Source organism: Syngnathus scovelli, chromosome 6 (genome assembly GCF_024217435.2).
Source record: "Syngnathus scovelli strain Florida chromosome 6, RoL_Ssco_1.2, whole genome shotgun sequence".
Classification (NCBI taxonomy): domain Eukaryota; kingdom Metazoa; phylum Chordata; class Actinopteri; order Syngnathiformes; family Syngnathidae; genus Syngnathus; species Syngnathus scovelli.
The window spans coordinates 5,942,834-5,961,842 of NC_090852.1; the positions used below are offsets into that span (position 1 = coordinate 5,942,834).

A 19,009-nucleotide genomic window follows, 5' to 3' on the forward strand; every position below is an offset into this window, starting at 1 on the left:
GCTACACTTTATCGTTGCAAAATGTTCTTGGCGATTTCCTAGCAAGGACACAAACACCAATTAGTCCTTCGGCAATAATAATGCTGCCTCGTGAGATGCTGTTTTGAGGGTCGGGCGAAAACTCATGAAACTTTCAGACCTGGCATGAAATGGGTATTTTCGACCGTCATTATTGCCAGCGTTGTGAAGGACCCTTGAGAGCAAATTACACAATTGATTTGAATGGATGTAACGAATAATTTAATCCACATTTCTTTCTTGCAAAGCAAGGTGTTTCTATTGTGCTTTGGACTATAATGGACTTTTGTGACAAGTTTCTTTTTGTTTCCATGACTCTTGAACAGGCAAGCACACGCCTCAAACGACCTCCGTGTTTCCCTCCCCTGCAACAACACACACACACACACACACACACACACACACACACACACACACACACACACACACACACACACACACACACACACACACACACACACACACACACACACACACACACACACACACACACACACACACACACACACACACACATCCTGCCCTGAATCACACTAACATCCTGACACCTCACGCTCGCTCGCATGCACTCACACACGGTGAATGTAACGAAGGACTGAAGGTGCCACTGTGCTGACATCAAAATCTGAGACAACATATTACATCATTTAAAGAGTCCAAATAATTGAATTGCGAAAGACACAAAGTCAGGCAAGTGTAACTCGGAGGTGCCGCTTCCAAAAGACCACACAGACCAGTTTTGTCTATGTTGATAAAATAATTTAATATAAAAAAGATGACTGATGATCAATACTTTTAATTACAAAAAAAGAAAAAGTAAAAAAAAAAAGACAAACTTTCAAATGAGCCGTTTCTCGTCCAGCGTTTGTCACTTCCTGCTGAGATGGCCGAGGCCAAACACGTTCCAGAGTCTTTGTTTCCCAGCAGTTAACAAAATAAAAGTCTGCTTCGTTTTGAACAACACAAAAATATGGCGGCGAACGTCCTTCGGGCCACACTCCCATGAAACCACCCCCCCTCACAGGGAAAAGAGAGGAAGTGAGACAAAGCAAACGTCACTCAGCAGACATACTTACGTATACCAGGAGAAGGCGCAGCTTTTTGCTCTCAATTTCTGACCCAAAGTGTCGCCGCCCTCGGACGTCAATCGACGTCCGCCCGCAATCAGACGGCGTCCGTCTGAGCGGTGGCGACTGGCTCGGCAAAAGTCACGCCCGCCTCTTCGCCGCGAGACAGCACGCGGGCCATGCGCTCCGCCGCACCTGCGCCGCCGACGCATGCCTCCCACTGCAGCAGCTGCGGCATGAAGGCCGCGGGAAGGAGGTAAAGTAGGAAGTGCAAAAATATGAGAAAGAGAGAGGGAGGGCGGGAGGGAGGGATGGGTTAGTAGTAAGGGAAACAGGACAGAGTTCACAGGTGAAACCGAGTCACCCGATACGGTTAGGGGGCAGCCTAGCGAGCGACATTTACATGTTTCCAGAGGTGAGCGCAGAGCGGAAGATTCTGGAGCGCTTGCTGGACCACACGACGAGCCTGCAAACAGCAAAGCACAGGCGAGGAAGGCCACAAAGTGGAGATGAGGAGAGACAAACGCCGCCAAGGTGGCTCATGGTTAGCACCATCGTCACACGTTGAGGCAAGGCGGAGACTCGATTCTTTTCCATCGCTACCGAGACAAACATTCCGGGCGAGAGAATGTCGGGATAGCATTAGCAATGTTAGCATCACAGACTCGCGTGGGCCTCACCTCTGCCGGCTGACTTAGTTCCGCCTCCACAGCAATGGCTCTGCGCAGAAACACACAGCATCAGTCAGGCGGGTTAAGGGCGGGCGCGCGCGTCGAAGCTGTCCTTACATGTTCCAAGCGGGCAAACACTTGGGGGCACTGTTGGTAAGCATTCTGGCCTGGAAGCGGACGTGCTCCATATTTCCCTCCGAACACTCGTGCCGTATCAACCTGCGCGCACACAGAGAGGCACAGCGTGTGTGCGCGCCAGCACGAGGCGAGTTGGCGAGGCGGCTGTACCTGAGCGAAAGGCCAATGTTGGTGGGCATCATGTAATGAAGTCTTTCCAGGAGTGCCGCGTGCTGGGACTCGTCCACGCAGCCGAGGTAGAGCGCCACCACCTGAGGACAAACGGCGACACACGCCGGTGACGGAGGCTGCTGTCGGGCGTTGGTCGTATCGGAGACTTTCTTGCCTCATTGTGGAAGCGGTAGGAAGTCCAGAAGTGGGTGAGGTCAAAGGGCACCTCTAGGCGGGCGGGCACAGTGCCCAGGCAGCGGAGGATCAAGTCGGGCAAACGCTGGGCAGCATGCGCGCTGCAGAACTGAAGGTAGCTGCGGACACAAGCGAGCGGCGCTCATCCTTTTTTGTGCCCGCTGTGCCTTGCCACGCGTTCACCGTCATTCGTCGGACGGCACTCACTCAGTCCACAGGCGGTGCAGCTGGTGGCGCGGCGAGGCGGCGGCCGAGCCCAGCGCCCTCTCGAAGGCGTCCAGCGCGTCCGCCACAGAGCCGTGCAGCCAATGCCAGCGACTGCAAGCACCCACACGCAAACAGCTTCGAGCGGAACCGCAGAAGGGGGGAAGAGCAACTCCGGTTCTTGACAGGAGTTGTCGTTCCTCCTCCTGCTCCCTCGAAGCGGAATTGCGCCCGCACGCTAACATCTGCGCTAAACGCGTGACTGTCGTCTGGACAGTACCAGTGAAGCAGGTGCAGGAAAGAGCGCTGTCGGAGGAGCCCGTCTTGCCGATCCTTCCTGACGACGGCCGACGCCCGCACGTCATCTGTGGGAAGGCCCAGGATGCTCCTGCGGACAAAGGCTGGCCGTTAGGATCCACGAACCCGTCGACATACGCGTGAGCGAGGGAGCGAGCCGACGCACCGCAGGAGGTCGATGGGCGTCACTTGAGCACATGGCTCCTCGCACAGAGACAGGACGAATTCTCGGAAGAGTGGTGCCACAATGCTCTGCTCGCTCTGTCAAATAACAGGTCACTCACTGTTTAACCAGAAACCAAGCAACCGAACGGCCCGGCCCAGCCCAGCCCTCCTTGCACGAGTTGGTTGCGCCCACCTGAGCCATAAGGAAGCAGCAGCAGTGGTAGAAAACCTCGGCGTTGCCAGGACACCCAGCCAGCGCGCGGCGCCACGAGTCGGCGGCGCGCGCGGCATTCCCCGAGTGCACGTGGAGCTCGCACAGGGCGTCGTGCAGGGTGCATGACTCGGGACACACCTCCAAGAGCGCCTCACACAGCGACACGCCCTCCTCTGACCTACACACAAGCACCCCGTGAGCTCGCTCACGTGTGCCGCGAGCTTCAACGTGACCTCTGACGGGCTCACCTGCCCAACAGCCTGTGCAGGAGCAGCAAGTTGGTGTGCAGCGGCAGGCACGCCAACGTCCTCTCGCTTGGCGACAGAGATTGGTCGCTACACTGACGGATGCCGTCTGGCAATGCGCAAAGCAACACACGTTAGCGTGCCGCTCGTGTCACGAGGTTTGCGGTTTCTACCTGTAAAAAGGCCGACGAGCTGCTCATGCGGCGTGGTGATATCGGCGGCCGAGCGCCACGGTAGCAGGAAGCCTTCGGCGCTGACCAGCCGGGACGGGCCCGATTCGGACGGGTCGTACAGAGCGGCCGGAAGCCGGCCAAACTCCTTGAGGTGGATGTACGCCAACCAGGCCAACGCACGGTGTGGCGCCACCAGCGAGTGAGTGAGCGCAAAGGCGTCCTGAAAGTAGCCCGTACGCTTGGCGTCACAGAATCGTGGCAACATCAAACAAGAAACCAAAGTACCTGGAAGATGGCGAGGGCGGCTTCCGAGCGGCCCGTGAAGACGTTCAAATGGACGCGGTAGAGCAGCGCCTCCAGGAGCTGGAAGGAGCGCTCCTCGGACACGCCTCCGCACGCCTCGGCCAGCAGGAAGTTGAGCAGACGCTCGCACACAGCGTCCTTCGCCTCAAACGTGCTTGCCAAGCTCAGGTACTGGACAAATCGCACGCGGGTCACAAGCGTAAAGGGGGGGGGGGGGGGCATAAGTTGTCACTCACGTTCCACCAGACACGGCGGTGCGGCGCGTGCTCCACGGCCATCTGGCACATCTCCTCCACTTCGTCGCGCCGTCCGCGGCGAGAGAAAAGCGTGAGGTAGTGCGTCCACACTTCGGGGTCATCGCAGTTATTCTCCAGTGCGCGAGAAAGTGTGTTCAGGGCCGCCTCCAAGCACTCGGTAGGCGGCCTGCGGAAAGACGCCGTTCAACGAGTGGGTGGGGGGTTGGCCGGCATGCAGGCGAGCGCGTGACCGGCGTCGTACGTGTCGCCTTGGTGGAGGTATCGGAAAGCCAGCTTGATCCACAGCTGCGTGTCTCCGGGGTTCTCCAACACGCTGCTCTCCAGCTTGCAGATGTCGTCCGTGTCGCTGACAAAGTAACGCTTGTCCTCAGACGTCACGCGCGCGTCCAGCCAGCACACGCCAACGTCTGCAAATGCACAGTGTCCGTGTGAGGTCAGATGCATGGAGAGACACGCACGCACGAGGACCAACCCGAGTTTGGGGACGTCTGCTCTCCTCCGGCGGCATCTTCCTCGCAGTCACGTTCCTCGCAGCGCTGACTCTGCGCCGCCGCAGGCCTCCATTTCCTTTTGCCCTTCCAGGTGGTGAAGGGCGGGACTGCGCACAAAATAAGCGTGAGGCTCTGCCTCCCGAGCGGCGACTGTGAGCGGCGCTCACCGTGACGACAGCTCTCGTTGACTTTGCTGACCAGGAAGACGGCCTTCTGGTCCACCGCCATGCCATCTTTGTGCGGGCCAAACAGCTTGCTCAGGTACTTTCCTATAACACGTCACAACTTGGCTCATGTTTTCTCGTCTTGCGGAGCTCTGAGAGTCACGTTTGGGCCGACGCCCACCTGTGGCGGCGCCGACTTGGCTGTCGGAGCTGTTGTCCGAGCAGCCAATCACAGACAAGTTGTAGGAGAGCACGTCCTGGAAGAGCAGGCTTCCTGTCAGCATGCAGCTCCTCACGTGTTGCCTGCGGGAGGACAGGAGGAAGCCGTCACGGCCGTGTCGCGGCGGCAAAGCCGTTGTCGTGGCGGCCGCGCCGTCCTCGCCCCTCACCAAGAGCAGTCGTCATCGTTGCAAGTTCCCGTCAGGTCGAAGCGGCAGAAGCGGCGTTTGGGCTGGATGGCGTTGCTGTAGGTGGCCGAGCTCAGGGACAACTTCTCCTTGGTTCTGTAGTACGGACTGAACCTGAATACACGACAGACGACCGGGCCGCACCTTCAGGCTGAGAGCTTCCCGCAAAAAGTCCCCGGTGTCCATTGAGCACTTCCAAGCTCACCTGTAAGACTTGAAGACCAGCAGAGGACTTCGGTATGGGCCAAAAGGAAGCGGCCGGGTGGGCCATGCCGCACCTTTACTCGTCTCTGTGCACATCGGCGGCACCTGAGCACAAACCAAAATCTATAAAAGCGAAAATGGATGGCAAGTGGCGGGGGGCGAGCATACCTTGGCACTTTTGGACACGTCTTCCTCCTCCACGTGGTGCAACTCCCCGAGGGCGACCAGCTCATCCACGAGCAGCTCTGCCAACCCGGGCTGTCCACACTGGCAGCTCCGGAGCGCTTCCAAGTCCAGACCGCCGGCGGCGCACGACTCAGTGGCCGCCTCCGGCACATTCTTGGCGGGCTTGGCGGAGGCGAGGCCTTTGGCAACTGGAGTGGAAGTTGTCTGCTCCAGGTTGGGTTTGGTGGAGTTGGAGCATTGGAAAGAGCGGCGGCGAGGGCGAGGGGAGGCCGTGCCGGGCGGCGCTGCGTCCTCCGGGTCCCGTGCCTTGGGCTCCTCTGCCGCGGGATCCGGACCGTCGTCGCTGTCCAGGACCAGTATGTCCTGGGTGAGGTCGTGCAGGGAGGGCTGAGGCGGGCCAGGGGAGCCCGGGAGACAAGCCTTGGAGTCGGGAAGCGCGGCGGGTTTGGGCCGCCGCTCGCTCTGCGCTTCGGACAGCGCTGCTTTGTTGCGCAAGGCCTGGGCCTCTTTCAGCTTCTGGATCCTCAGCGCGTATTTAGACTCCAGTCGCTGCAGACACTGCTTCTGAGCCATCAGCGCCGCAAAGTGATTGGCGGCGTCCACCCGCTGAAGCTTCCTGGCCTGAGGCAGCAAGACATCCCAAAAAAATAAAACACTTGCTAGCCCTCCGCTTTACAATATTAGGCAGGACCCGGGCAGGACTCACCAGCGGCTTGGGAAAGGCTCCGCCTTTGCGTTTGGGTTCTCCTCCGGCAGCTCGCTGATTCCAGAGCAGCTCCTGCTCCAAGCGGGCGGCGAGCGATTTTTTGATGGACACGCGGTGCTCCACATGCTGCACCTGAACATGCACGTCAGAGGTGAGATGTGGGTGCGGCATCGCCAGCCAGCCGGCCGGCACCACATCATGAGCTCACCTGCTCCTGGATCTTCTTGAGCAGAATTTTGTTGGCCATCACGACCTTCTCAGAGGCCTGCATCTGCTCCCGGAGCCTGGCCACCTTGGACTCGGCCGCCTTGAGGGACTCAGACTTCTTGAGCTGCTGCTGTAGGAGGTTCTTGAGCAGCGCCTCGTCTCGCATCAGCAACTCCCTGGGCCGAGGGAGTCGGATCCTTGGGTTAGGCCGGTGCATTTGTCGTGCCGCGGCGGCGTTAGGGTCATCTCCCCCCTCACCTTTGCTTCAGCAGATTCTGCTCGGCTTCGCTTACTAGCGCCGCCGCAGCGGGATCAATGACGTTCTCCTGCCGGGCGTCGTGAGCGGACGCCTTCTGCTTCTCCCTGCTGTCGGCCAAACACAAAAAGATGTAAAAAGAGTGACGCCCAATCGCTTTGGGCTCTGCATAAAAATGAGATTTGGATTCCAAACATCTGCTGGTGACCACTGTGGCTTTGGCAAGAAGATACCTGGCCAGCTCCTCCCTGAGCAAGCGGTACTCGGCCTTCTTGGCCTCCGGCAAGGCTTCGGGCGTCCGCAGCGGATTGTTCTCCTTCTCCGAGGTGGCCGCCGCTCCCTTGGATTTGTTGGCGTTGACCTCGGCTGTCCTTCGGGCTTCTTTGATCATAAACTCCAGGCCGCCGAACATGCCTTGCGGCTGCGCCGAGTCCAGGTCCGAGTCGCTGTCGTCCGACCCGTTCAGCGACACCACCACGGACTTGTGGCGTGGCAGCTGCGCACACGCACGACACGACGTGACCATCATCGTCTTCGTCACCATTATCCTCGTCGTCCTCTTACCACCAGGGTGGCTCTGGAAGCTCCTCCTCGGGCAAACTTGTTTCCACGGGGCGCCGTCATGGTGTTGAGGCTGACGGCGCTCAGGTTTCCTCTGCCAGGTTGCTCCATGGGGGGCGCCGCGCTCGGGGAGGGGGAACTGCTCCACAACGGCTCCTGCTGACAGGTGAGCGCCGCCGTGTCATTGATGTCGTGAGCGGTGGAAAGAAAGAAGGAAAGCAACCAGACCTCTGCGGTCACCACCCGCTTGTTGGCCATGGACATGAGACACGTCTCCCTGAGCAGCATCTCCTCCTCTTCTTCCTCATCAGCCAACGGCAGGTTGGGCGGGAGCGCCCGGTCGCCGGGCGGAAGAGGGAATTGCGGCGGCGTGGGAGCAGCGCAGAAAGGCTGCGACCAGACAAAGGAAGGTCAAAGGCGGGTCACCCGACGTCCGAGAGGACTGAGCGTACGTACCGTCCCGTAAAGCTGTGTCGCGGTCAAAGAGGCAGAGCCTTGGGCGGCCAAAGGAAGACGTGCTGACCAACACACACAAGGAGGCAAAATCAATCCAAGCACTTTGGGAGGCAAACAAGATGTCTCGCGATGCTTTTGGATTGTCGCAATGACCTACCCGGGGAACCGGGCTCACTGTCCGTCTCCATGGCAACCTCGTCGTAGTTATCGTACTGGTAGAGGTTTCCCGTGCTGTCTTGGCCCGCCCTGCCGGCGGACTTCCTCCCTTCGCTGTCTCTGGCCTGCAGGTCGAAGGCAGGCGCGCTTGAAAGAGGCGGAGGCGGAGTCGGGCGAGCGGCCGTACCTTGGCGCAGCTGTGTGTCTTGCCGCCCACCAGCTTCATGAAGCGCTTGTACTGCTCGTCCTGGTTGGACAGGTCACGGATGCGGCGGATTTCCTCCTCCCGTTTGTGGCGCTCGTCTTCCTCCCGCTGCCGCTGAAGCTCTCGCGAACGCAGCTGTCGCTTTCTCAACGCCTGTCTGCCGGCCGAGGCTGCGGAGGACAAACAGGTCGGCTCTCGCGTCGCCGTAAGTGATGGGCCGGGCTCGCTCGGTCTTCTCACCTGATCCGCTGCTCTTCTTGGGCCTGCTTCGGTCAACGGGGGTTCTGGCGGTGGGCTTGACAGTGGCTTTGGGCCGCTCTCGGCTCCCCGGCTTGACCTTGTCTCGCTCCCGGTCCTGAGGCTGGGACCTGGGCCCGGTCCTGCCGTCGGGCTTGGTGGTTTCTCGGCTCCTCTTCATCACCTGCCGCTCCTTCTGCTGCCACTTCCTGCTGGCCGACTGCAGGGCCAGCAGACGCAGCTGCAGCTCCGACAGGTCCTCCTCCTCCACCTGACTGCCCAACTGCAGGTACAAACGTCACAACACTTGTTGGGTACCTCTTCTTAATTTTTCCCACCATTTGACGTTGACCAAAGAAGCCACATAGTGTTACTTTTTTTTTTCAAACTGTGCAGATGAAAATCCACTTCCGTGTTTTTTTCAACCGGTACTTCCAATTGCTAGCTTACCTCATCGAGGCAGATGAAGACGTCCTCGCTGGAGGCCGACGACTCCCTGCCGGGGGTTTTCTCGTCATCCTTGGCCTCCTCATGCTGACACGTAGGCGCCTCGTCCACTTCCACCGCCTCCTTGGCCTCGCCGTCCGATCGCGCCGCTGCGCCAACGAGAACAACAAGGCTTCAAGTGGGGCCGTCGAAACAGCTTGGGGCACTTCCTCACCGTCTTTCTCTTCTTGCTGCAGTTGTGCCTCCTCGACGCTTGTATCCAGACTGGCAGGCGTGAAGAGTTTCAGGCGCAGAGGTTTGATATTGAATGCTTGGAAACTTTTCTTGCTCTCCACTGGAACCTGCACAGACACTTGGGGAAGCACAAGGGCCTCCACGGGACAGCCCTCCGTCCGCTGGCTTGCTACGGCCTCTGCCATTTGACCCTTGGCCTCCGTCCCCTGGACCACCTCGGCTTCCAGCGCCATGCTCTCCTCCTTGCGGATGCACTCCAGCTCCAGTTGGATCTGCTTGTACTTGGAAAGCAGGTCCTCGAAGGACTCGGCGCCATCGCACTTGGCCTGACTAGGGGGCGCTCTTCTCGCCAGGTTTCTTCCAAACAGCTTTTCTGTGGTCAGGGGTCAAGGAGGCGCTTATCTTCAAGTCAAAAGTTTGAATCCAAACAAGCTCAAACCCGATGATGACCGTTAAAACAAATCCAAAATACTGACAACATGCCGTACTGACAAAAACTATTGAATAGACAGGTTGCTCTTATGGATTGCTCCATGTAGAAAGAGCAAGAAATGGCTGAAAGTGAACATGAGTGAGTCTAGCGGCACTTTCGAGGGGTCTTATTGGCAACAGGTCTAAAAATGTGTGAGCAACGGCAGGTATGGTTTGTCCTCGGTGTGTTTGCTGGTGTCAGCAAAGTAACTGAGCGAACGAAGCTTGTTTGCCATGAAGGATACGTTTCCTGCCCGGAGACTCCTTGCGGCTGTTGATGTTCTCCGCTGGCCCATAACGAGCCATGGGGGGCCTGTGGCCGGCCCAGCCTTCTCGATTCCAAGGCCCTCGTCCGCCGTTGGGGACGCTTCGGTGTCGGAACCTCCACAGTGCGCCGTGGCTCCGTTCCCAGAAGCTGGGCCGCGGCACAGGCCCGCCGCAAAGAGGATTGAGCCCCGGCGGCGGCGGCCCCGGAGATAGCGAGTGCGGAAGCGGAGGAGCAGCGTGAAGTCGGTCGGGCCCACTCGGCCCGCACTGCTGCCGGTGGTTCGAGGGTCCGTGGACGTCGTAGGGCACCATGTGGCGAAGATCTGGCGGCGGGTGGCTCATGTAGGACGGCCTCGCGCCTCGCGGAGGAACCGCCGCGGCGCCGCCGAGCCTGTTGCCGCTCCCATCCCCCCGCCGGGCGGTGGAGCGCTCCTCACTGTCGTCGTCGCAGATTTCTCCGTCTTCCAGCTCGACGTCGAGCGTCGGCACCTGACCCGCCGACTCTAAATTCATGTCAACAAGCACAGGAAAGTGACAAGTTGCCAATCGCCGTCTTGAACTCGTCTAGGGCATTGTGGTACTTGGCGATTCTTGTCCTGCTGCGAGACAAGTCAAGTCTCGTTTGCTCAAGTCCCGTTGAATCTCGCGAGACCGGCGACTTCCTTTTTTGAGTTAACCGGCGGATTACGTCTCTTGGGTGCATACCGCCACCTACTGTACAGGAAGTACAAAAGGACTTGACAGGCCATGCTACCTGAGGAAATGGGAGAAAGTGAAGACTCGGTTCCCGCCAACTCTCGCCGTCGTAAAATAAAAACTCCACAACAGAATTACTCCTCCCTGGTTCTTGTCATATTCTTTAGTGATGTATCCAAGTCCCTCAAATATTCAGTAAGGTGGAGAGAGGTTCATTCATTACCGGTGAGGCCCAAACTCCTCTGGAGTCAGATATCAAAATATGAACACTGTCAAACCTATATTTCGATTTTAAAACATGTGTTTTAAAGTTTGTAATCATGTTTCAATTTCACACTGTTCAATTTGGCACAACGGGCTTGTATGGGAAACGAAGCTCTGGACACTGTGCGAACAGTTTCAAATGAAAAACAAATATTACTGCTGCCAGTGGACAAACGTGCGGAAAAAAAACACAACCTCACTTTCACAATGTAATTTATTTTTCTCAGTATATCAAAAAAGGTTGTATTTACATGAAAAAGATTAACGAGTGGCCAGCGTTATCCTGGTGGCGTTCGCCACCATCTTGTGGTAGTCGGCCAGTTTGTCCGCAAGTCGCTCGTAAAGCTGAAACGGCAGCAACACGTCAACAACCGGCGCTTACACGGGAACGCGCAGTGAGGCAGCGGAAGACTCACGCCTTGGTTGCTCCTCGTGTCCTTGAGTGCCGCCATCAGCTGATCAATGGGCGTGTACGGCAGCCACACGCTCGGATTGCGCGCCGACAGCGGCGTCTGAGCAGCAAAAACAACATTTGGCGAGTGAGACAATTGTCTCAGTGTCCCAAAGTGTCCGTGCATGCAGTCGTGGCAGTGGAAAATGGGGCCAGAGTGTGTGAGACCTTGATGCCAAAGTATTGGTGTCCACGTCCCAGCAGAGCGTCAACGTACTCAATCACCAGTTCGGCTGCTTCGTCCAGCAGGTCAAAGTTCAAAAAGACACGCAGCAATGCTGCCGCATCCACCTCCTAGAGGGAACCCATGAGACGGACATGGACAAGAATAATGTGGAATCGCTGTTGATTGTGTGGACGATATGCAAACGTTGTGTGAGAGTTTGCGAGGCAGGCGCACTTTGTAGGACTTGATCAGCCAATCGGGTGGCGGCACGCCATGTGACAGCAGCTTGACCAGAACTTGGCGGTGGTGAAGGCCGTCGGATGACGGGAACTCCGAAAGGAACCAGAACAGGAGGCGCCATGCCTCGTCTACGGCACTAAAAAAAAAAAAAAAAAAAAGAACCACGGACATGTTGTGATGTCATCAGCGGTAATTCGCCGGGGGAAAGTCAAAGCGTCATCACCTGGACTCTTTGGTGTTGACCACGGACAAGAGTTGATTGGCGGCCAACCACAGCCAGGCCTCGTTTTGAGCCTCCTCACCACCAAACTGAAGCTTGATGCACCTAACCATACAAAAGCCACGAGTTTTTACATTTCCTGAGTAGACGTGTCGTATTCTTATTCTCAGCACAACGGGTCTCACCTGAAGGTCAGCGCGTCAAAGAGCGGCGCTAGCGGCAGCTTGAAGACGTCGCACAGCTGCCGGGCGCACATGAAGAGCCCGGCATCCAGCAGGAGGCGCACCAGTTCGTGCGGACCGGCGCCGCCTGAACACAAGGGGGCGCACGCGAGCGCAGCGCTTTAATAACTGCCGCCAGCACGATGAGGAGGAGGATCAAGGTCACGCGTACCTGCGACGGTGGACGCCTGCGGCTGATGTTGCGCTAGTGCCAGTCGACAGGTGGCAATCATGAATTCTTTCTCCAGGTCGCGCAGCTCCAATATCTCTACTTGACGCTTAACTGACACATGGGAAATGACATCATGGGACAAAAGTTGGCTACTTGATGATATCATCACTTTCACTCGACTCAGTATTTTGCTCGCAATCTTTTCCATTATTCCAAATGCACATTTTTTATGCTTTAACACTTGCAAATTCGCCAAGATGTTTTTTATTTAATTATTTTTTAAAAAACCTCTCCCCTTCTTTAGTAAAAACTTCCCACATTATTTCCCCTTCTTCACATAATGCCAAAAGATCCTACAAGACGGCAGCAAAACCAGAGTTAATGATGAAAATCTGACCTGGGGGGCTCATAACGTCACCGTCCGAGTTTCGTTTGGGTGATGCTCCCGGGCGCTCAGACTGCAAGAAAAAAAAATAAAAATAAAAAATCTGCCACGCACACAAATGAGTGTGCCACGTATGTGCGTGCGTACCTCCGGGACGGGCAGAACCATCCACGCATACTCAGGCCGGATGAGGCGCAGACAGTTGATGGCGGCCAGGAAGCAGTTCACCTGTTTCTTCAGCCCACGCACCGAACACACCTCGCGACCCAAACGCATGGCCAGCTCCAGCATCACCGTGCCCGCTACATGCACACACGGACAAAATGTGACTTAGCGGGCGTGTGTGAACATTTCACACCGCTTTGCACCTTTACCTTTCCTGTAGTTGTGTCTGTTGATGTGAAAGGCGTAGAGGAGTTCGTAGTAGTTGTGCGTGAGAAGGTCGACGCCTCTCGCCCGCGATTCGATGATTCCGACCACCTGACGAGACAAACGGACGGCTGAGTGAGGAGAGGGTGGGGCTAATGACCACGGAGCAATTGTCCGTACCTCATCGTGCAGGTTGACGTAGGAGAAGTGGACCAGGTCGTGCAGCTGAGCTCGCTCGCACAGAACCACCACCAGCTGACGGAGACAGTCCTGCTGCCTGCACACAAACACGCACACACGCTAACACACATGCCCGCCTGGGTGCAACACACGCGTGCGTACTCACATGCTGGAGTCTGGGTTCTGGATCAAAGCCTCATAAGCGTCGTTGTTGTGTCCCAGGTCCAAATGATGCTTGAAGATTCTGGTCCACAATGCCGCCTGTACACAAAAGCGGGTTGGCTTTTTGAGTCCTAGTTGGACCTCAGGATGGCATCCGTTCTGGGGGTTTGCGTGAGATCACCTGACTGCTGACATCATAGACGGCCTCGGCTAACGCTAAGGTGGCTAACTGGATCACAAGTTCTGGTAGCCCAACATCCTCCAGCAGACGCAGCACCTGAAACACACACAGCATTAGTTATTGCAACGTTAGTTTTAGCGTGAACATTTTTGTCGTGGCAGTGTCCGCTAGCATTAGTGCAAACCTTGTTATAGTAGCGCAAGGTGGGCGAGCAGGCGGCGGCCTGCTCGTCTTCGACACCCGACAATTTGATGAGAAAGTCTTCCTTCTCCACCTCAGAGGCGGCTTCCTGGAAGCACCGCAAGGCCTGTTGGGAAGCCGGCACACGGTCACGTGATGCGCCGAAGTCTTTGAGGAGCCGGCGCGGGCGTGCGCGCTCACCTTGTGACCCTCGCCGTTGGCAAGGTAGCACTGAGCTAACATGAAGCGAGAGGAGCCGACGTTCACTTGACACCAGGAACCAATCAGACGCACGTAGTCCTGCGCACACAATAGAAAGCTGAGGGCTTCCCGCCTCTTTCGCAATAAAGTAAAGCTGGGGGCTCACGTCACGTCTTTGAATGGCTACGTCGGCCAGTCCTCAAAACATTCGAGGCCAGCCCCGATTCACAAGCAACATTATAGCTAATGCGTACTGACCTGCAGCTGAGTGTACTGACAGTTGGCCATCAGGCATTCTGGGAAGTGGAAGGTGGAATTGCTGGGCCAGCTACGACGCGGCGCTTCAGTCACGGCAAAAACAACACAATGCATCTGTCGCGCCAACGTGCTTCAACACCCACCCCAACCATCGTAACGGCGGCAAGGATACAGCAGCTGAGCGAGCGCCTGTAGGACGATGGCCATCGAGTCGTTCCAGGTGACGGCGACGCCGCCTGCCATCCGGGAGAAGAGGTGTCGGATGGCCAGCTTGCGGCCGCAACTCTGGTAGAACATCTCCACCGCCGACTGGTGACTGGCCGCTGCGGACACGCACCCATACCTCAGCTTCACAGCCACGGTCAGCTTGAACGCCAGCGCGCTAGCTCGCGGCTCTCTCGCACAGTCAAACACAGGACACAATTTCCCACACAATTTCTCAAACACACAGGCACAACAAAAGACACGCGTCAAGGGAAATCGGCATCCATCCAAGACGTTGGACAAAAAGATTTCATACTGGGAAAGACACAGACAGAGCACTTGCGACGTGGGCAACCTGCAGCGCTGCCAGTGAGCGCGGGGGCGTCGCTGAGGTGTAAGGCGCTGAGGTGCTGCAGGTTGGCGTCTCTGGAGAAAGACGGGAAGGGGGGTGGGGGGTGGCAAAGGTCACGAGTGGAAGCAGTGGGCAACTCACTGCACGCGCATACACACTCACACGGCGTCGTCGGCGACCTGCACGCCGACGCTTCGACTGAAGTGCTTGAGCACGAAATAGGAGGACAATAGTTGAGACGCCAGCGGGATCAATTCGTGTTGGATCCGGAGTAGCTGAGACGCTCCGCCCGGCAAGACCTGCCGCACACAAAATCTTTCACCAGCGTGTGCGCAACTTTGCGACGGTCGCGATGTATGCGGTAGGATTGAGGGGAGACACGTGTGTGCATGTGTACATACGTGTTCGCCGAGCCGCAGGCAGAGTTTGAGGAGGAGCAGCACGTCCCTGCAGAGGAGCGTCCGTGTGGCGCTCATGTGACTCAGCGCTTGACACATCAGCGACACGGCGGTGGTGCTCGAGTATAACTGAGACGCGCTCACACGCACGCTCATGCTTTCGCCTAAAACACAGACACACACCAGCGTCAACTAAAGTTCAAATGTTTAGCCAATACGTTCCTCGAGCACAAGACCATACCCGGTAAAAGTGGACCATCTCCAAAGTCCAAGTCCGTCTCTAGATCCACCTCTTTGAGAAGACCCAACACGGCCGCCGTCAGGTTGCAAACATCTTGCAATTTGTTCTGGATGTCCTCGATCATGCTTTGAGCGCACAATACGACCATGTGACATCAACACATGGCAGTGCGTCTGCGAGCGTACGCGAGACATACTTGTCCTGCGCCAGCATTTTGTCCAGAACCAGCTTGGCGCTCCTCTCCGGTGACTCGGCGTGTTGGAGCGCACTCTCCATGTCGTGCGCCATCTCCGAGGACACGCCGTCCCTCAGCACACGCAAACACAACATCAGCGCAGCCTTGTCCGCCTCTGAACACACAAACACACTTGTCGAGACACCGACACGCATCCTGCAGGCGGGAGCTCGGCGTTTACCGTCAGCGAAAGGCACGTCGTCTTCAGTCAGGAATTGGTCATCGGAGGACAGGTAGAGCTGGTCAACAGCGAAACAAGGCAGCAGGAAGGAAAGGAAACCCTAAAAGCAGCAACCCAGTCTTAACGAGGAACGCGTGCCCTGAAAAGGCGGCCAGCCGGCTGCGCCATCCTATACCTTCTTGAGCAGGCACGCCATGTGACTGTGAGGACTGACGCTGATGGCGAGCGGCGTGGCCAGAACGTCCTGGTACTGAAGACAGCACGCGTAAAACTTGGACCAAAATTCCACCTGAAGGTGGCGATATTCGTCTTGGGAGAACTCAAACTCCGTCACGCTGCTCTGGAGCTTGAACAGAACAACACAAACATTCAGAAGGCGCCTGGCTGTAAGGAAGCCTCACTTCAATCGGCACATGCTCGGGTAATCACCTTGTTCTCCACGGCCAGCGTGACTTCCTTCCTCAGTCCTTCCAACGAGGCGTCGGGGAGGATGTCAGCGCCTCGCCGAAAGATCTGATGGAGGAAACCGCTCGAGTCAAGACGGAACGTCACCCAAACAAACATTTGTTCCGTTGCCAAGCGACAGCCGCTCACCTGCAGGGCTTTGACGATGGCCGCCGCCGTAAAGTGAAGCGGCGAGAAGATGACGTCCAAGTAGGTCTCCTGTCAATCATCACACAGGAGCTCAGGCGTCGTTGGGAATATATGGCGCCGCCTGACTGATCGACAGACGACTTACTCGGGGGTCCTGATCCATGCCGACGAGGACCTCCTCCTCTGGGCGAGGCTGAACGAAGACCTGATTCCACTGACCCGACACGTTCCTGAACGACGACAACGTGCTCGTTTTTTTCTTTACAGACAGCGAGGAACTACAAACAAAGGAGGAAGATTTGCTTTTGACTGACTGCTCAAAGTTGATGCATTTGATGACGGCGTTGTCGTTGTCGTCCAGCCACAGGGCCCAAATGTCGGTGGAGGTCAGCACAAAGTCTACCAGCGTCTCCTGCAGCCAAACATTGCAGGCGTTGTCGGTGGAGCGTTGGAAGCCACCCGCTCCCCTTCGTAGGTGGAACTCACCTGAGTGCAGAAGAGCAAGGAGATGCGCTCCACGCTGTAGCGGTTCGTGTCGGCCGGCAGCAGCTGCAGTACCACAAACTGCTGTCTGTGGGGCACCGCCAGGTACACGGCCAGGCACAGGCCCGAGGCTGAGCAAGAGGTCAGGCGCAGGCGGTGGCCCGCACCTGACCACCGCCCGCCACCCTTCCACGCCACCGGCATGTACTCCAACATGTCCGCCTCCAGCACACACGTCTGATCCTGAACAAATAAATGCAGCGCACGGCTGATTGGGCAACCGGCTCCTCTCGGCTGGCGGCCGCAAATGCACGGCATCAACTGGCTCACCCGAAGGGACCACATGCGCAGTTTATGGTCCTGGCACACGGCCAAGACCAGCGAGTCGTCTTCCAGCTCTCGCACCGCCAAGTTCGCCAGGTCGTCGCTCTGCTCGCCGCGCATGGCGCTCGGGATCCACCCTGACAGACGCCGCATCACCCAACTTGTCTTCAGCTCCGATACAAAGCACTCGCCTGAGGCCACGCACACACGCAGGTATAAAGACATACACAAGGAAGAGACAAAGAAATCAACAGACAGACAAGGCCCACCTTGCCGCGCCTTCGCGGGCTGTGTGAGAACCACGACGCCTCCTGCAGGTGAGGCCAAGGCGTAGTTGGCGTCTCCGTGCTGCGTGAGCCACACGGCGCTCACCCCTGCGGCACCGCCGGCGGGGGTGAGCGCAGCGGGGATGGCGGCGCTGCGGCAGGAGTCGTCCAGGTTCAGCTTGATCACGTCCGTCAGCACTGACTGCATGTGGAGCTCCGTCACCGCGTCCTGAACACCACAGACGCGCGTTTACAAGTCGGAACTGGGCGGGAGAGACATTCTTTTTACTTACGTTGCGATACACGGGCTTTGGGTGCGGCAGCAGCATCCTATGGACGCTCTGATTGGTGGCAACCAGGAGGACCACGTTGTTGAGGGTCTCGACCACGGCCACGCCCCCTGGCACCACCTGGCAGTTGGCAAAGCGCAGCCGCACGGCGTTGTTTAACAGGTTGCCGTCCAATGAGTGCTCCACCAGCTGCACCGCGTCGCCCGACGTGCTCCTGGCCGGAAAACGGAAAGGTCAAAGGGGAAACGCCGCCAGCAATGTAAAAGAAGAATCTTTATGCTCTTGCCGGTAGTCATAACACGAAGAAGGCGAGTGTCACTGACCATGAGATGAATCTGTTGCTGGTGATGGAGTGCACTTTGTCACCGCCGTCGGCATAGTGGAAGGCTCCGGCTGCATCTGGAAATTTCACAGCTCCTGCGGGAGGTGCTGAAGCTGCACACACACAACACAAACGAGAAAAAAAAATTCTCACTTGACTCATCTGGCCAAATAAAGGTTACATTACACAAAATCCAGAGGTTGGCTTGGCACAAACCATATGACACCACTTGACGCTCAATACTTGGCCTTCAAATGCTTGTATGCATTGATTTCTTCCTTATTTTCTATGCTGCCACCCACGGACAGTAAACAAAGTGGCGCTCCGGAAGGTCAAGTGACATTAACGCGAAGAGGTGTTCGACAACTGCTATGGAAACCCCTTTGGAATGTAGATGCCTTTTTTTATTAGTGGCGGAAACGCGCTCCGCCATAAAACGTCAAAACAACATCTTGTGGAAACATGCGTTGAGACTCGTAGTAAAAAATTCTCAAGTTAAGTTTATTTTTGTACTGTGGGGAATGGTTCCATAATACAGGAACGATTGACATTCATAGAAGGCGCGCGCAGAATGCTAAGGGAAGCTAGCTGTTGTTAGCATATCCGGTCAGTGTAAGGTTCGTGCCTAGCACTTTGCAAAGTGTTGGAAACTTCCAACAAGGCACAGTGCAGGCATGCGTTGATATGACTTTACCAAACTTGATTTCGACTTCTCGGAACCGCTGGACAGCTTCCCGTTCAAATGCGCAGACCTCAATGAAGCTTCTGCCCAGCGTCGCCGCCATGTTGGCCTCGTGGGTGTGTGACGTCACTATCGGAATATGCGCGCGGCTTGCAGTTGGTGCTTTTAAAGAGACAGCGCCAACGCGTTCGTTTCTTGAGTTTTGTTTTTCGATCTTTAATTTATGAAAGGGGGTATGTAATACTGATTCAAAATAATCATTACATAAATGTAAAATGTAATGTAAATGTAAAAACTCCTCAAATTACATTCTTATTTGGCTATGCTTTTCAAACTGCA

The 19,009-nt window shown here is 56.6% G+C and overlaps 2 protein-coding genes across 5 annotated transcripts; both read right to left on the minus strand.

Annotated features, from left to right (window-relative positions):
* Nucleotides 1–798: 798 nt before the first annotated feature.
* On the minus strand, nucleotides 799–10,394 carry LOC125970075 (zinc finger C3H1 domain-containing protein). 4 transcript variants are annotated; one of them, XM_049722026.1, is made up of 34 exons: nucleotides 9,731–10,394; nucleotides 8,995–9,387; nucleotides 8,784–8,929; nucleotides 8,337–8,616; nucleotides 8,079–8,266; nucleotides 7,893–8,016; nucleotides 7,736–7,797; nucleotides 7,508–7,669; nucleotides 7,283–7,435; nucleotides 6,952–7,214; nucleotides 6,721–6,828; nucleotides 6,464–6,638; nucleotides 6,256–6,387; nucleotides 5,532–6,170; nucleotides 5,365–5,486; nucleotides 5,142–5,273; nucleotides 4,934–5,055; nucleotides 4,756–4,857; nucleotides 4,570–4,695; nucleotides 4,339–4,504; nucleotides 4,077–4,263; nucleotides 3,823–4,011; nucleotides 3,538–3,757; nucleotides 3,368–3,473; nucleotides 3,099–3,297; nucleotides 2,907–3,001; nucleotides 2,724–2,831; nucleotides 2,447–2,557; nucleotides 2,220–2,358; nucleotides 2,045–2,145; nucleotides 1,874–1,975; nucleotides 1,766–1,805; nucleotides 1,489–1,551; nucleotides 799–1,314 (listed from the first exon to the last, which is right to left on the minus strand). In XM_049722026.1, exons 1-34 carry the CDS (start codon nucleotides 10,263–10,265, stop codon nucleotides 1,183–1,185), a joined length of 5,922 nt encoding a protein of 1,973 aa, XP_049577983.1. In that variant the 5' UTR covers nucleotides 10,266–10,394; the 3' UTR covers nucleotides 799–1,182. The 4 variants fall into 4 exon arrangements, with proteins under 4 accessions (XP_049577983.1, XP_049577984.1, XP_049577981.1 ...); XM_049722027.1 differs by having other exon boundaries at nucleotides 5,365–5,468; nucleotides 7,283–7,438; XM_049722024.1 differs by having other exon boundaries at nucleotides 7,283–7,438.
* Nucleotides 10,395–10,908: 514 nt separating this feature from the next.
* Nucleotides 10,909–18,793, minus strand: nup160 (nucleoporin 160). Its single transcript, XM_049722035.2, has 34 exons — nucleotides 18,683–18,793; nucleotides 17,990–18,101; nucleotides 17,670–17,880; nucleotides 17,380–17,605; nucleotides 17,117–17,301; nucleotides 16,790–17,029; nucleotides 16,618–16,715; nucleotides 16,449–16,533; nucleotides 16,304–16,372; nucleotides 16,139–16,222; nucleotides 15,885–16,055; nucleotides 15,710–15,809; nucleotides 15,490–15,643; nucleotides 15,294–15,418; nucleotides 15,056–15,216; nucleotides 14,817–14,953; nucleotides 14,658–14,728; nucleotides 14,271–14,421; nucleotides 14,099–14,168; nucleotides 13,841–13,939; nucleotides 13,644–13,766; nucleotides 13,460–13,555; nucleotides 13,283–13,377; nucleotides 13,117–13,213; nucleotides 12,942–13,047; nucleotides 12,715–12,869; nucleotides 12,580–12,640; nucleotides 12,183–12,293; nucleotides 11,975–12,098; nucleotides 11,793–11,894; nucleotides 11,564–11,705; nucleotides 11,332–11,457; nucleotides 11,129–11,224; nucleotides 10,909–11,057 (listed from the first exon to the last, which is right to left on the minus strand). Exons 1-34 carry the CDS (start codon nucleotides 18,771–18,773, stop codon nucleotides 10,974–10,976), a joined length of 4,158 nt encoding a protein of 1,385 aa, XP_049577992.1. The 5' UTR covers nucleotides 18,774–18,793; the 3' UTR covers nucleotides 10,909–10,973.
* Nucleotides 18,794–19,009: the final 216 nt, after the last annotated feature.

Bases quoted from the DNA above. Each gene is read 5' to 3' on its own strand.
- LOC125970075 (XM_049722024.1), bottom strand. From the start codon at position 10,265: ATGAATTTAGAGTCGGCGGGTCAGGTGCCGACGCTCGACGTCGAGCTG. The intron at 8,617-8,783 runs GTAAGCTAGCAA...TTGTACCTGCAG, and splicing joins TCTTCATCTGCCTCGATGAG to TTGGGCAGTCAGGTGGAGGA. The intron at 6,829-6,951 runs GTATCTTCTTGC...TTTGGCCGACAG, and splicing joins CTCAGGGAGGAGCTGGCCAG to CAGGGAGAAGCAGAAGGCGT.
- nup160 (XM_049722035.2), bottom strand. From the start codon at position 18,773: ATGGCGGCGACGCTGGGCAGAAGCTTCATTGAGGTCTGCGCATTTGAA. The intron at 12,641-12,714 runs GTACGCACGCAC...TTTTTCTTGCAG, and splicing joins TGGTTCTGCCCGTCCCGGAG to TCTGAGCGCCCGGGAGCATC. The intron at 12,099-12,182 runs GTACGCGTGACC...CCTTGTGTTCAG, and splicing joins GCAGGCGTCCACCGTCGCAG to GCGGCGCCGGTCCGCACGAA.